This window comes from Ahaetulla prasina, chromosome 1 (assembly GCF_028640845.1).
Source record: "Ahaetulla prasina isolate Xishuangbanna chromosome 1, ASM2864084v1, whole genome shotgun sequence".
In the NCBI taxonomy this organism is placed as follows: domain Eukaryota; kingdom Metazoa; phylum Chordata; class Lepidosauria; order Squamata; family Colubridae; genus Ahaetulla; species Ahaetulla prasina.
Window position 1 is genome coordinate 332,732,177 of NC_080539.1, and position 12,322 is coordinate 332,744,498.

A 12,322-nucleotide genomic window follows, 5' to 3' on the forward strand; every position below is an offset into this window, starting at 1 on the left:
ACCCTGTGGGTTTTTTGGATCACAGCTTCCTGATTCCTTGTCTGGAGAGCCTGAAGCAAAAAAAAGATCTGCTTTCCATAGGAAAGAAGGGGTTCATATTTTCAGAACAGATTTGGGAGATCAAGGCAATAGATACAATGTTCATGTTCTGAAATGGCAAGTCTTTCCAATTAGCTTATTGTTTAGCATTTAAAGAAAACCAGGGAATGATAAAACTGATCATCTTTGATGATTTTCAGCTTCTTTTGCAGCATGTCTTCATGTTACTAGTTTAAATAGGCACAAACCTAGCCTAGCTAGAATTTGTTTTATTTCTGTATCTCCATGATGTTGCCTTCACCCCATCCCCAGCTTATGGATGAGACAGGTCTGGGTTACCCTTAGCTGTATCAACACTGAAGTATTTGTTTATCCATCTGTCAATCATACAAAGGCATCCTCAAGGAGATTAGCATTAGCACTTATACTTATATACCTCTTCACAGTGCTTTACAGCCCTCTCTAAGTGGTTTACAGAGTCAGCATATTGCCCCTAACAATCTGGGTCCTCATTTTACCCACCTCGGAAGGATGGAAGTCTGAGTCAACCTTGAGCCTGGTGAGACTTGAACTGCCAAACTGCAGGCAGCCTGCAGTATTGCATTCTAACCACTGTGCCACCATGGCTCTCTTCATTTCACTTCTCATTGAGTGCCTTCTGCTGGTGGGAAAATAACCACCAGTCACTCTCCTTATCATGGTGGGATGGCTCTGGATGAATGAAGTGGGTGTGATGTTTCAAGTTGCCAATTGAGGAGTCTTAGGCACAAAGATCCTTCAATCCATACTTGCACGCTATCAGTCAGGTTGTTTCTGATCAAGATTTAGCTTGCTTCAGAAGAGTTCTCCCTAAAATTGAAAGTGAAAGAGGATAGGGGCTGGGATAGCTCAGGCAGTAGAGAAGCCTGTTATTAGAACACAGAGCCTGCAATTACTGCAGGTTCGAGCCCGGCCCAAGGTTGACTCAGCCTTCTACCCCTTATAAGGTAGGTAAAATGAGGACCCAGATTGTTGGGGGGGCAATAAGTTGACTTTGTAAAAAAATATACAAATAGAATGAGACTATTGCCTTATACATTGTAAGCTGCCCTGAGTCTTCGGAGAAGGGCAGGGTATAAATGTAAACAAAAAAAATAATAAAATAAAAAATAGAACACAGTAATGTCATCTCTAGCCCCATAGCGAGAGATCTGCCTTACTTTAAGGAAGGACAAGGATACATTTACTGTACAAATGAGGCTGAAGTTCTACATCATATGAACAGACAGAACTGCCTTATCGGTCCTGCTCCTGGGATTTGTAGTGAAGATTTATGAATTAGCTCAAGATGTCATCTTGTTAATGTTAGTTTATTCCACTAGCCAGTGTGATGCATGAACCAGGTCAATATCTGAGTGCTTTTGCCTCCTCTATCTAGCTTTGCCACAGTCCAATCCTACACCTGCCTATTCAGAATCATTGGGTCAGTTGTGGCTAGACTTCAGGGCCCTACAGCCATGGGACCCCAAGTCATCTGGCAGATAGCTCCAGCTGACTGGAGCAGTGAGGAGCCTGGATTGACCCGCACAGATCACACCCAACAGATATGTCTTCTCCAAATATTCTTATTGTATGGCATCAGGGATGGAGGCATTGGACATATTCATCTACAGCAGGTGCACTTTTTTATTACTTTGATAATGTAAACTTTCATTATTCCTAGTGAATTGAAACATTACATTACCCCATAAAGTATTGCCTAAAACCCTATCACTACCATCCATCACCAGTGACAGCAGGGTAAAAAGTCTAGAGTTCTGCTTCTTTGGGGACGTGACTGCAGCCTTCTCCTTGCAATGGTGGCTCCTCTGCAGAGCCGAATCTCTTCCCTGACCCACCCATTTCCTCAAACTTGACCAGGAGATGAGAAGGCCAATTTGCCTTTCTGTTGCAAAAGGAACAGACAAAACAGACGTTCTAGCTACAGATTTGTTCAGAGCAACTCATTTGCTGTGAGAAAAAAAATGGGGTTGTGGCCAGAAGAGTGGGGAAATAATATACAGCTTTCCCCTTTACACTCATCTTAATTTGGTTCCAAAATACCCAAATGTGACTCTGGGAAATGGCACTGAATATGCAGGGCTCTCTGATGACGAGACCATGTTACACAGTCACTGTTTTTTAGAGCAGGGATCTCCAACCTTAGCAACTTTAAGACTTGTGGACTTCAACTCCCACAGTTCCTGAGGAACTCTGGGAGTTGAAGTCCACAAGTCTTAAAGTTGCCAAGGTTGGAGACCCCTGCTTTACAGCAGATCCATGATCATTGAAGAATCTTGAGACTGCAACCGTATACCTATGATCTCTGAGGAATCAGGGAGGTAGAGAATGTGACTTTCTGATATACTGACGATTGCTGGGCAGTTGCCCTGTCTCTTCTTTTTATTATGAGCACCACAAAGTTGCAAAACTTTTCAGACGTTTCAGCCCATTAGTTATTTTTGTGGCTTAGGAAATAAAGTGTTTCAATTGGCAATTCTATAGAAACACTTACCTGTAGATAAAACACATTGAAGTCAATAACACCTTGTTTAACTGATATATGACTTTCCCAATGGTATGTGAAGAAAAGAAGATACTTTTTCAAAGTCTTCCTATCCATTCAAGATTAGGTCTGAAGCCTGTTTTATCTCACTTTTAAATTTGCCCTTATACTCAATAAACACTTATGCATTCAGTCTGGGAAATTACAAACTCATGAAGCGTATTTCTGACTTACTAGTTCTTTTTTGGGAAGAGGGGAATTTTTTTTTAATCTTTTGTTGTTCCTAGCTTTAATGAACTTCCAGTTATAGGAACTGTCCAAAAATCAGTTAAAGCGTTTCGTCTTTGACAGATAAAAACACATTGGCCTGGATCTCAACAAATTACAAGGAATTTGACAAAAATTTAGCTTGTGTTTTACATCTTCTAAGAGTCTGGGCTGTTTATATAAAAAATGATGGCCATGTTGTTCCTTGAGGGAAAACAATCCATTATCCACAGTTCAGCAATTCAGAACTGTGCAAAACTTCAGAACTTCAGAAAGTGCAAAAGAGGCAGCAAGTGCTTCATTTTGTCCAGGTGTCCTCATCATGCAAAATATTTCAAACTCTCTGAGATGCTTGAGGAACAGTCTTGAAGAGCTGGAAGACTTGCCTTGTCTCTTGGGTAATTTTGGTTGAACCTGATAAAGGTATCTCAACTCTCAGCTCAACTCTGAACATTGGATTTTGTGTGCATGCCATTTTAACTACTGTAATCCTAGTTGCCTCTCATCCAGGTCATGGTTGTTCCAAAAGTATTTTTCCAAAGGCAAGTAGGCTTTCTTGTTTTTTCTCTTTGAAAACATTTAACTTCTCATCCAAGAATCTTTTTCAGTAGAAGTGAAAAAGCTTCTTGGATGAAAAGTAAAATGGTTTTCAAGAAGGAAAAAAACAAAGAAATCCAGTTGCCTTTTGAAAAGCACCTTTGAGACAACTAATCATAATACCCTGTTTCCCTGAAAATAAGACCCAACCAAAAATAAGTTCTAGCATGAGTTTTCAGGATGCTCGTAACATAAGCCCTATCTCCAAAATAAGCCTGTTAAGATTGTCAGCCAGAAGGGTGCATTTAGTACCGTATTTCCCCAAAAATAAGATCTAACCAGAAAATAAGCCCTAATGCATCTTTTGGAGCAAAAATTAATATAAGACCCAGTCTTATTTTTGGGAAACACACAGTAGTTGCTGCTTATAATGTTAGGTTACCCCTGCAAGATAGTACCTGCAAAACAGTTACCTGAGAGCAATAACTTTCTCCACTAAAAACCTTGGATGGGCTTCCTTCCTTGCTTATGCTTATTGCTATATCCTGGTGGTACCAATTCTGTAATCCCCATTGGTCATTGTAATACCAAACCACTCTGTGGGAGTTGTTGCCCTGCTTAATCCAGACCATCCCAAGCCAAGCTAAAGCTGATTATTTCTGCAGCTTCCCCAGTACCACTTGCTCTTAATAATTCCCTCTACACTATCAAACTATTATTAAATCTGCACTATTAATCTTCTCATCATTCCCATCACCCATCTCCTTCCACTTATGACTGTATGACTGTAACTTTGTTGCTGGTATCCTTATGATTTATATTGATACTGATTGTTTCCTGATTGCTTATTTGTACGCTATGACTATCATTAAGTGTTGTATCATTAAGTGTTAAATTTGTACCCTATGACTGTCATTAAGTGTTGTAAGTGTTGCACCTTGATGAAGGTATATTTTCTTTTATGTACACTGAGAGCATATGCACCAAGACAAATTCCTTGTGTGTCCAATCACACTTGGCCAATAAAAATTCTATTCTATTCTATTCTATTCTATTCTATTCTATTCTATTCTATTCTATTCTATTCTATTCTCTTTCCTTAAGGTACAAACACAAACCCTTCCCCCTCAGGCCCTCTTTTCAAGATTCCTGGGGGAGGGGGGAAATGCTTGCATTTTAGAAATGGCCCAGGCAAGAGATTCCCACACTGTCTGATTTCCCAATCAGCTGCTGTTAATATTGCCCTTCCATCCTGCTGGACAACACAGGGCATCTATGAGAGATGGCTTTTCTTGACCCTAGCAAGCTTTGTCATGCCCAAAATCTCATTGCAACAAATAGCTAGCCAAATTTGTTGCTGGGTCACGTGTCAAAGGAGGCTTATTCCAGAGGTCGGTTTCAGCAGGTTCTGACCTGTTCTGGAGAACCGGTAGTGGAAATTTTGAGTAGTTCAGAGAACCGGTAGTAAAAATTCTGACTGGCCCAGCCCCCATCTATTCTCTGCCTCCCAAGTCCCAGCTGATTGGGAGGAAATTGGGATTTTGCAGTATCCTTCCCCTGGATTGGGGAGGGAATGGAGATTTTACAGTATTCTTCCTCTACCATGCCTACCAAGCCATGCCCACCAAGCCACGCCCAGAACCGGTAGTAAAAAAATTTGAAACCCACCACTGGCTTATTCCCAAATCATCCTGCATGGACAGGCAACCTCAGCATCCTTCTTTGCCGTTGGACACCTTGGACGGTGATGGTGCTGCAAAAGTCACTAGTCAGGGTCAAGGTAGAAAAAAAAGCCAAGGTGGCAGTCTCAGCAGAGTAATCAAAACTGCCACCAAGTTTTGATCCCTCTGCTGTGGCTTTATGATGGCCATAGAGAGTGGATGGGGCTTCAATCACAGCCTCCCAATTGCCTCTTGGAAATTTTTGACCACACCCTACAGTCCAGCCTGCCAGGTTTCTCTAGTACAGAGAATTAGCCCCTCTCCTTGGAGCCGGGGGTTCAAGGTGATGAATAACAACAGTCCAGCAGAGTACAAAGCCTTGTTCTTTATCCCTCTTCCCTCCCCCACACTTTCTCTATGGTTACAAAGCTGGCTGAGGAATTCTGGGAGTTGAAGTCCACAAGTCTTAAAGTTGCCAAGTTTGGACACCCCTGCTCTAAGTAAAGACGAGGGGACGAGGCAAGCCAGGCCCTCTTGCTTCTTTGGGGCCGCCCCGCCGGAGGGCTCAGAAATCTCCCAAGGAAAGATCCGCGGACAGCCTCAAGGCCCAGGCAACTCCGCCGCCACGCGGTTTTATTTCAAAGCGTTGACTCCGGGATGGGATACATTATATACACATAGGTCTACAGTCCCTCCTCCCTCTCCCTGCAAAGGCAGAGTCTGTGCAAGAGTTGCCTCCTCGTGCAAGTGGCCAAGAGAAATCTAGTCCAGCCCCACCGGCAGCTTCTCCAGGCGTGTGTGTGTGTGTGTTTGTCTGTGTCTGTGTGTGCGCGCGCGCGCCTGTGTGTGTCTGTGTGTCAAAGCCATCAGCTGTCCGAATCCAAATCGCTTTTGTTTTCTTCTTGTAGCTTCTCGGGAGACACCTTGGAAGTTTTGTTCCATTTCTGGGCGTTTTCTGACTCCTCTGAGGAAGACCGCTTTTGTCGCCGCCATTTCGCCCGGCGGTTCTTGAACCAAACCTACATTCAAGAAAAAGAAGGGGAGGGAGGTCTTTATTGGCCGTGGGAACAACACGGACCCGCGGGGTTCAGAAGCGGCGCCCGAGGGAGCGAAGTCTTGGGAAGCGGATCCCTGGGGTCACTGGATTCTACTTTCTCACCCTAGAGTCGGTTCGCAGTTCAGTGAAGATGGTCCAACGCTCAGGGTTTGGGTTGAACGTCTGGATGAGCTAAATTTAATCTGAAAAGTGGGGGGGGGCGCTTTTGGGACGAGCCCAACAACGCCAGGCTTTTCTTGTCTGCACAGGCGCTGAGCAGGAGACTGGCCGCGCTTCCCCGGGGAACTGGGACTCCATCTCTCTTGGAAGTGTGGACCTGCTGGGGTGAAATTCAGCAGGTTCTGACAGGTTCTGGAGAACCGGTAGTGGAAATTTTGAGTAGTTTGGAGAACCGGCAAATACCACCTCTGGCTGGCCCCAGAGTGGGGTGGGAATGGAGATTTTGCAATATCCTCCCCCCTGGAGAGTGGGGAGGGAATGGAGACTTTACAGTATCCTTCCCCTGCCATGCCCACCAAGCCACGCCCGCCAAGCCACACCACGCCCACAGAACCAGTAGTAAAAAAATTTGGATTTCACCACTGGTGTGGACCCCTTGGTCTCGTAGTTCAAGTGGGAAGTGTTCATCACATGCAGAGTTGCTTACTCAAAACCAAGGTGGTGAGGTTGGCTGCTGCAAGGCGGGAGGTTGTGTTTTCTCTATTGGATCCCGACCGTGGGGGGCTGTTGCTTTCTCCTACAATGGAAACACCAGGCGCGGCCCACAAATTCAGTAGCCTGTGAGTTCTGCCTAGGAACCTTCCTATTTGCAAAAACATCAGCTTGGGAAGGGAAAGATCCTCACCCTAAAGATCAAAGCAGTGGAGATGTCTGGGAAATGAAATGAATGCCCGGGAAAAAAACGGCAGTGCAGGGTAGACTCAACCTTCGGGATCTGGTCTTTTCCCTGGCCGGACCGGTGGTGATTCTTCTGAACAGCCTTTGAAATCCAAATTTTTTTACTACCGGTTCTGTGGGCGTGGCTTGGTGATCATGGTGTGGCTTGGTGGGCGTGGATACTGCAAATCTCCATTCCCACCCCACCCTGGGGCTAGCCAGAGGTGGTATTTGCCGGTTCTCCCAACTACTCAAAATTTCCGCTACCGGTTCTCCAGAACCTGTCAGAACCTGCTGGATTTCACCCCTGATTGGGCGTCTAAAAAAAAGTTAAGGGACCAACTGTCTCTGAAAACAAGCGGCTTCAGCGGATGCTTTCCCGGTATTTCTAGCACCACAAAAAAGCGGACTTGCAGGTGATTTTCACCCAAGATAAACCAGGTTGTGAAAGCAGGATAGCAACGCCCTGACAACGGAAGCATCTGGTGGCTGAAGGCAAGACAATAAAGGTGGTGGGATCTCATAATCACAACGATTTAGGAAGGGTCTGACCTTTGTGTGCATAGGAGTAGATTGCGAAAAGCAGAATTTAGTTTTGGACGTCGGATAGTGGAGATCACTTGTTCTCAGGCCTTGGGGAGTAAAGAACTCCCTAAACTAAGGCTAGGACCCTTCACTGTAGGGGTGACAGCCCGACTTTGTGCTTCAGAGAATTGAAATCAATCAACTCCAAGCGTTCTTGCGTCACTCCCCAAGACATCGCCCGGAAAGAAATGTGCTCGGTGGAGTTTACTCCGAGCATTCAGTGGCTATAGGATAGCAGAGCTGTCGCTGAGGGTAAAGTAAATACCCACCCAACTGACTAGCGCAGAAAGGGAAGCGGAGATCCTGGGAGATCAAAACCTGGCCAGCAACTGCTTCCGACGAAATCCAGCCCTGAATTTAATTTCTACGTCTTCGGTTGCCCTTGAACTTCAGACGTCGGGTGTAAGGATAATGATTATACTAGCCGTCCGGTTCCCAGTAAGGAGCAGCCCACTGCTATTCTTGGGGCTGCATATTCTTGACAATTGTCAGGGTGTAGACTAAAAGATCCCCAAAGATTTCTGAATCTTTCCACTACTCACTTGCACGCCAGGGGCTCGCTTCTCTCCCTCCACCCACCCTTGAGCCAAGCAGTCGCTACCACATCAACTACTCCTTCCTTCCTTCCTTCCTTTCCTTCCTTCCTTCCTTCCTTTCCTTCCTTTTCCTTCCTCCTAGAAGAAAAATCATCTTACCTCCACTTTTTCCTCCCTTAAATGTACCCTTCTGGCCAATTGTTCCCTGGTGCCCACATCGGGGTATTTGGTTTCCTGGAACAGGTTTTCCAGCGCTTCCAGTTGTTCATCCGTGAAGATGGTGCGATGCCTCCTTTTCCGCCGACAGTGGAGCTGATTTAGAAGCTGCAGCTCAGTCCGGGACAAGGTGCCCACGTTCATGTAGGGCAGGATTTGATGCGGGACGGGAGACATGAGGACTGAGCCTGTCCCTTCGTAGCCTGGAGAAAAAGAGCAAACAAGGTGGCGTACCTTTGAACTGGCCAAGTTTCCGGATCACGTCACGCCACGTCCCATTCCAACCCGCCCCATCCCACGCCAAAGAGCCAAGCCAGAGCTTGCTTGCTTGCTTGCTCGAGGCGGCGGACCGATGGGGGCCCTTCGGTTCCGGACTTATTGCTGGGAATTGTGGGACAGGAGACGCGGACTTGCCCGCTATCGCAAGCTGAACTTGTACCATTCACAACAGTGGAAAGGAATGTGAAAATCCTGGACTTGAGGTTTCACCTGTCCGGGCTGCAGATCTCCCCCTGTCTTAATCTTGGAGAAGCTCCCTAAAGCTACGTCACTTTCCAATCTTACACTGAATATGCCTCCCAAAGATTTCACCACCACCCCCGTCCGTGAATGATTTAACTAAGGCGTTCACTAAAGACACCGGTGCTTATTGCCCTAAATTTATCCTTTTAGTTACGTAAAAGAAGAAAGTGAGTTGCGTTCGTTTAAGGTGCTGAGAATGTACGTTTTGTGGCCATTTTTGCTACGAAGCCACAAAACCCACTGAATAAACGCAAGTCCAAGAAGTGACCTTTGTTTCGTAGGAAAGAAATCCCTCCGTTTAAATCGCTACTTTCAAACAGGGGAATTGTTACTTTTAGTGCCAATTTAAAGTTTTCTGCAAGGGAAGAAGAAAACTGTATTAAATGAAGACATTCCGGACTTGGAGAAAGAGAGGAATTCTGAGTCTGTTTCTAGAAAGGACCCAATTGGCTTCAAGGGTCGGAGCAGAGACGAATCCCGCTTAAATCGAGGAGCATCTTGATGCAAAGTAATTTCCTCCCTCGGGATTTTATAAGTGTCTGAGGGATCCTTGGTGCTCTCTGAGCTTGGTTGTTTTCTTGCAGACAAGAAGCTTTCATTACCCGAACTAGGTAACATCATCAGTGCTAGTAGGAAGATCCTACTACCAAGTTACCTAATTTGGGTAATGAAACATCTGCAAGAAAACAACCAAGATCAGATTTCAACCCAAGATAATTTCAATCCTGAACTACAAACTTTCTCATTTATTATTATTATTATTATAAGGGTCTTTCAATTTCGTCGCAGCGACGAAAAACATTATCATCCCACCGTTACCACCAGTAACTAGTGAAATAGTGACTTAAATACTTAGGTCGGTCATCCTCAGATTGGATTCGCTCCTATCCCCCCCTCCCCCGTTTTAACTCAGGGTGAATCTATTTATATTTTGTTTAATTCTAGGTTCCTGGTCCTGCTTTTTTTAAAAAAAAATGGGAATACGAACGTTTTAATTTTGAATGTATCTATCTGGAAGTATATTCCATTTCATATGCTGTTTCAAAGGAATATTTGATTAGGACCGGAAAGTTAAAATCGAATTAAGGAGAATTACGGTGATTGTTTCAGAAAGGAGCAGCTCAGTTATAACTAAACGTGTAATCTGTTTATTCAGAGGCCAACCCTTATTTGAGTAGGGTTTAATGCCCGATAAATAAGGCTTGGAACAACAGTGTCATTAGGAAGGCAATCCGAACAGAATTGTTCCCAAGGCAAAGTGTGGGATGCCTTAATCCCAATTACACGCATTTGTCAGAGCGTGTAAATACAATCGTGTCGGCGAGGAAATCATCACTCGCCCCGGTTCTCAAGCCAAAGTCATCTCGGGACCTGGTCACCTGGATTTAGGATGCAACGTCACTTCCAGCCAACGCGATGGAATCTACCGCAGAATCCCAGCGTTGCTTCGCATTCCGTCACACGTTCCCGGTGCTGCCGGCAGCCGGGAAAACGAGGGGGGGTGGTAACCTGAGCACCGCGTCCTTCAAACTTTATGCAAGCGAAGAGAAGTTTACAGCGCCGGCTGTACTTTCCTACCTTAGGCCACAGAAATTGCGCTTCTCTGTCGCGGAGAAAAAATCCTTCTAGCTTCCAAATGTGTTTGTTTTTCCCCTCCTTTTTTTCCAAGAAGCAACCGAACTTTCTTATTTTTCTTTGAAGAAGAGAAAGTTTTGAAGAAGCTTCTTGGATGAGAAGCAAAACGTCTTCAAAGAAAAACAAGAAAGTCCAGCTGCCGCTTAGGAAGAAAAAAAAAGGGGGGGGAGCATCTTTGGGACAACCCGGATGGCTGAGAATCTCCTTAGACCTTCCGGTCTACGCTTCTCTCTGTTACTTTCCTAAGGAGTACCTAGGGCGGGGCAGGATTGATGGAGGGGAGGGCAAGGACACTCCGGAGGGGATTTTGCTTCATCTCGCGTCTCCCTCAAAGCCCCCACCTCCGCTGGAGAAAGACCTCAGCAACACGGACGAGTGGTGCGGGGAGGAGGGCATTTCTGCCTTACCTGTTGCTGGGACGCAGGAGCACTGCTGAGCGCCGAAGGGCTGCACGGCGCTGCAGCAAGAGGGACCCACGGCGGATGCCTGAACGTGAAGTTGTCCGTAGTAATAGTTGCCGTAGCCCCCCAGCCTCGATCCACCGAGGGCAGCCAGGTTAGACGCCGGAGCCACGGCCCGCGAGTAATATCCCCCGTAGTCGCCGCCGGCAGGGCCGTAGAGGGTGTCCCCTCCGTGCAGGCTGGCCGAGAAGACGACGGGCGCCGCGCTAGGTTGAGGCTGCTGTGCGGGGTGCTGAGGTTGGTGCTGCAGCAGCCCCGACTCCTTCCCGCGGGGTCTGGCCGCCAAGATGCTGTCGATGCTGAACATGCCAGCAGGCATCCCCTCCGGCGCTCTGCTCGGAGGGAGGAGCAGCGGCGGCCGCGGCGACGGGACCTTCTCCTCGAAGAGGCCGGACGAAGTGTGGCCGAAGCTGGGCCGGCCGGAGGGCCCGGGGGACGAGTGGGACGCAAGCCTGGCTTCTTAGGGGAGTGGGCGCGGGGGCCCTGCAGCCCAGCCGTTCCTTAAGAGGCCGAGCGTGGGGGAAGAGGAAGGCTCTTCGCCTTGGAACTCCGTGCCATCGCCCCCCCACGCCTCCTTTCCTTTTCCCTTCTTCTCCGGCAGCTCCTCCTCCTCTTCCTCCACCTCCACCGCCGTCCGTTTCCTCCTCCAGATGTCAACTGCCTGGAGTCTCTAATCCGCTCCGACTTCTTTCCTTTTTTATACCCAGGCAACGTCATCCTGGATTGAATTCCCGGGTCTCTACCGGATCGCGAATAAAACTAGTTTTTCCCCCCTCTTTGGGCGGGGGGAAGGGGACGCGGAGGAGGCGGGGCCGATGGGCGTGTCGGCAGGAGAGCGGGGAGGAATCGGGCGTCAAGCCTTAAGGAAAGGCAGTAGTGGGGTCGCACTTTGGTCCTCTGGTCCTTTGACTCTTCCGAATCCCTCGCCCGTCCTCCCCCCGCCCCCACCGAGTTAAGGTTGATCTCTTTCTGAGTGTTGCTACTAATTACTGCTTGGGTTAATCTGGCTAATGGCGTTGCCTAACACCAATCTCCGCCGCCCTCTTTTCTGTCTCCTTCCCCACTCCCACCCACCTTTTCTTCTGAGCCTTTTTTCAAGGGTCTTCAGGCCTTGAGAACCCAAAGCAACAGCGGAGGGAAAGGCGAAAGGTTTCACGGGATCCTGATCTTTTGCCCGAGCTCAAAAGGTCCAGGGTTACATTACACTGAAGTCTTGCGAGAAGCTATAGTTTACAATTCCCGAAAAGAAGGCCTCTTCTGCTTTGGAAAACGTTGCTCAGAGTGGAGCTTTCATTCCCAGACCCTACAATATGTTACAACATTTCCCTCTTTCGCACACCCCTGTTCTTAAAAAACAAAACAAAAAAAAAGCCCACACACTTTCTAAAATCCTTAATTCACAGTTT

At 46.9% G+C, this 12,322-nt stretch overlaps 1 protein-coding gene across 1 annotated transcript; it reads right to left on the minus strand.

Moving 5' to 3' along the window:
* Positions 1–5,639: 5,639 nt before the first annotated feature.
* On the minus strand, positions 5,640–11,513 carry GSC (goosecoid homeobox). The gene is made up of 3 exons (XM_058168844.1): positions 10,863–11,513; positions 8,242–8,501; positions 5,640–6,047 (listed from the first exon to the last, which is right to left on the minus strand). The coding sequence occupies exons 1-3, from the start codon at positions 11,233–11,235 to the stop codon at positions 5,895–5,897; spliced, it is 786 nt and encodes a 261-aa protein (XP_058024827.1). The 5' UTR covers positions 11,236–11,513; the 3' UTR covers positions 5,640–5,894.
* Between the last annotated feature and the right edge of the window lie 809 nt (positions 11,514–12,322).

Coding starts and splice junctions, on each gene's coding strand:
- GSC (XM_058168844.1), bottom strand. CDS start 11,235: ATGCCTGCTGGCATGTTCAGCATCGACAGCATCTTGGCGGCCAGACCC. Junction 8,502..10,862: donor CTCCTGCGTCCCAGCAACAG/GTAAGGCAGAAA, acceptor CTTTTTCTCCAG/GCTACGAAGGGACAGGCTCA. Junction 6,048..8,241: donor TAAGGGAGGAAAAAGTGGAG/GTAAGATGATTT, acceptor TCTTGAATGTAG/GTTTGGTTCAAGAACCGCCG.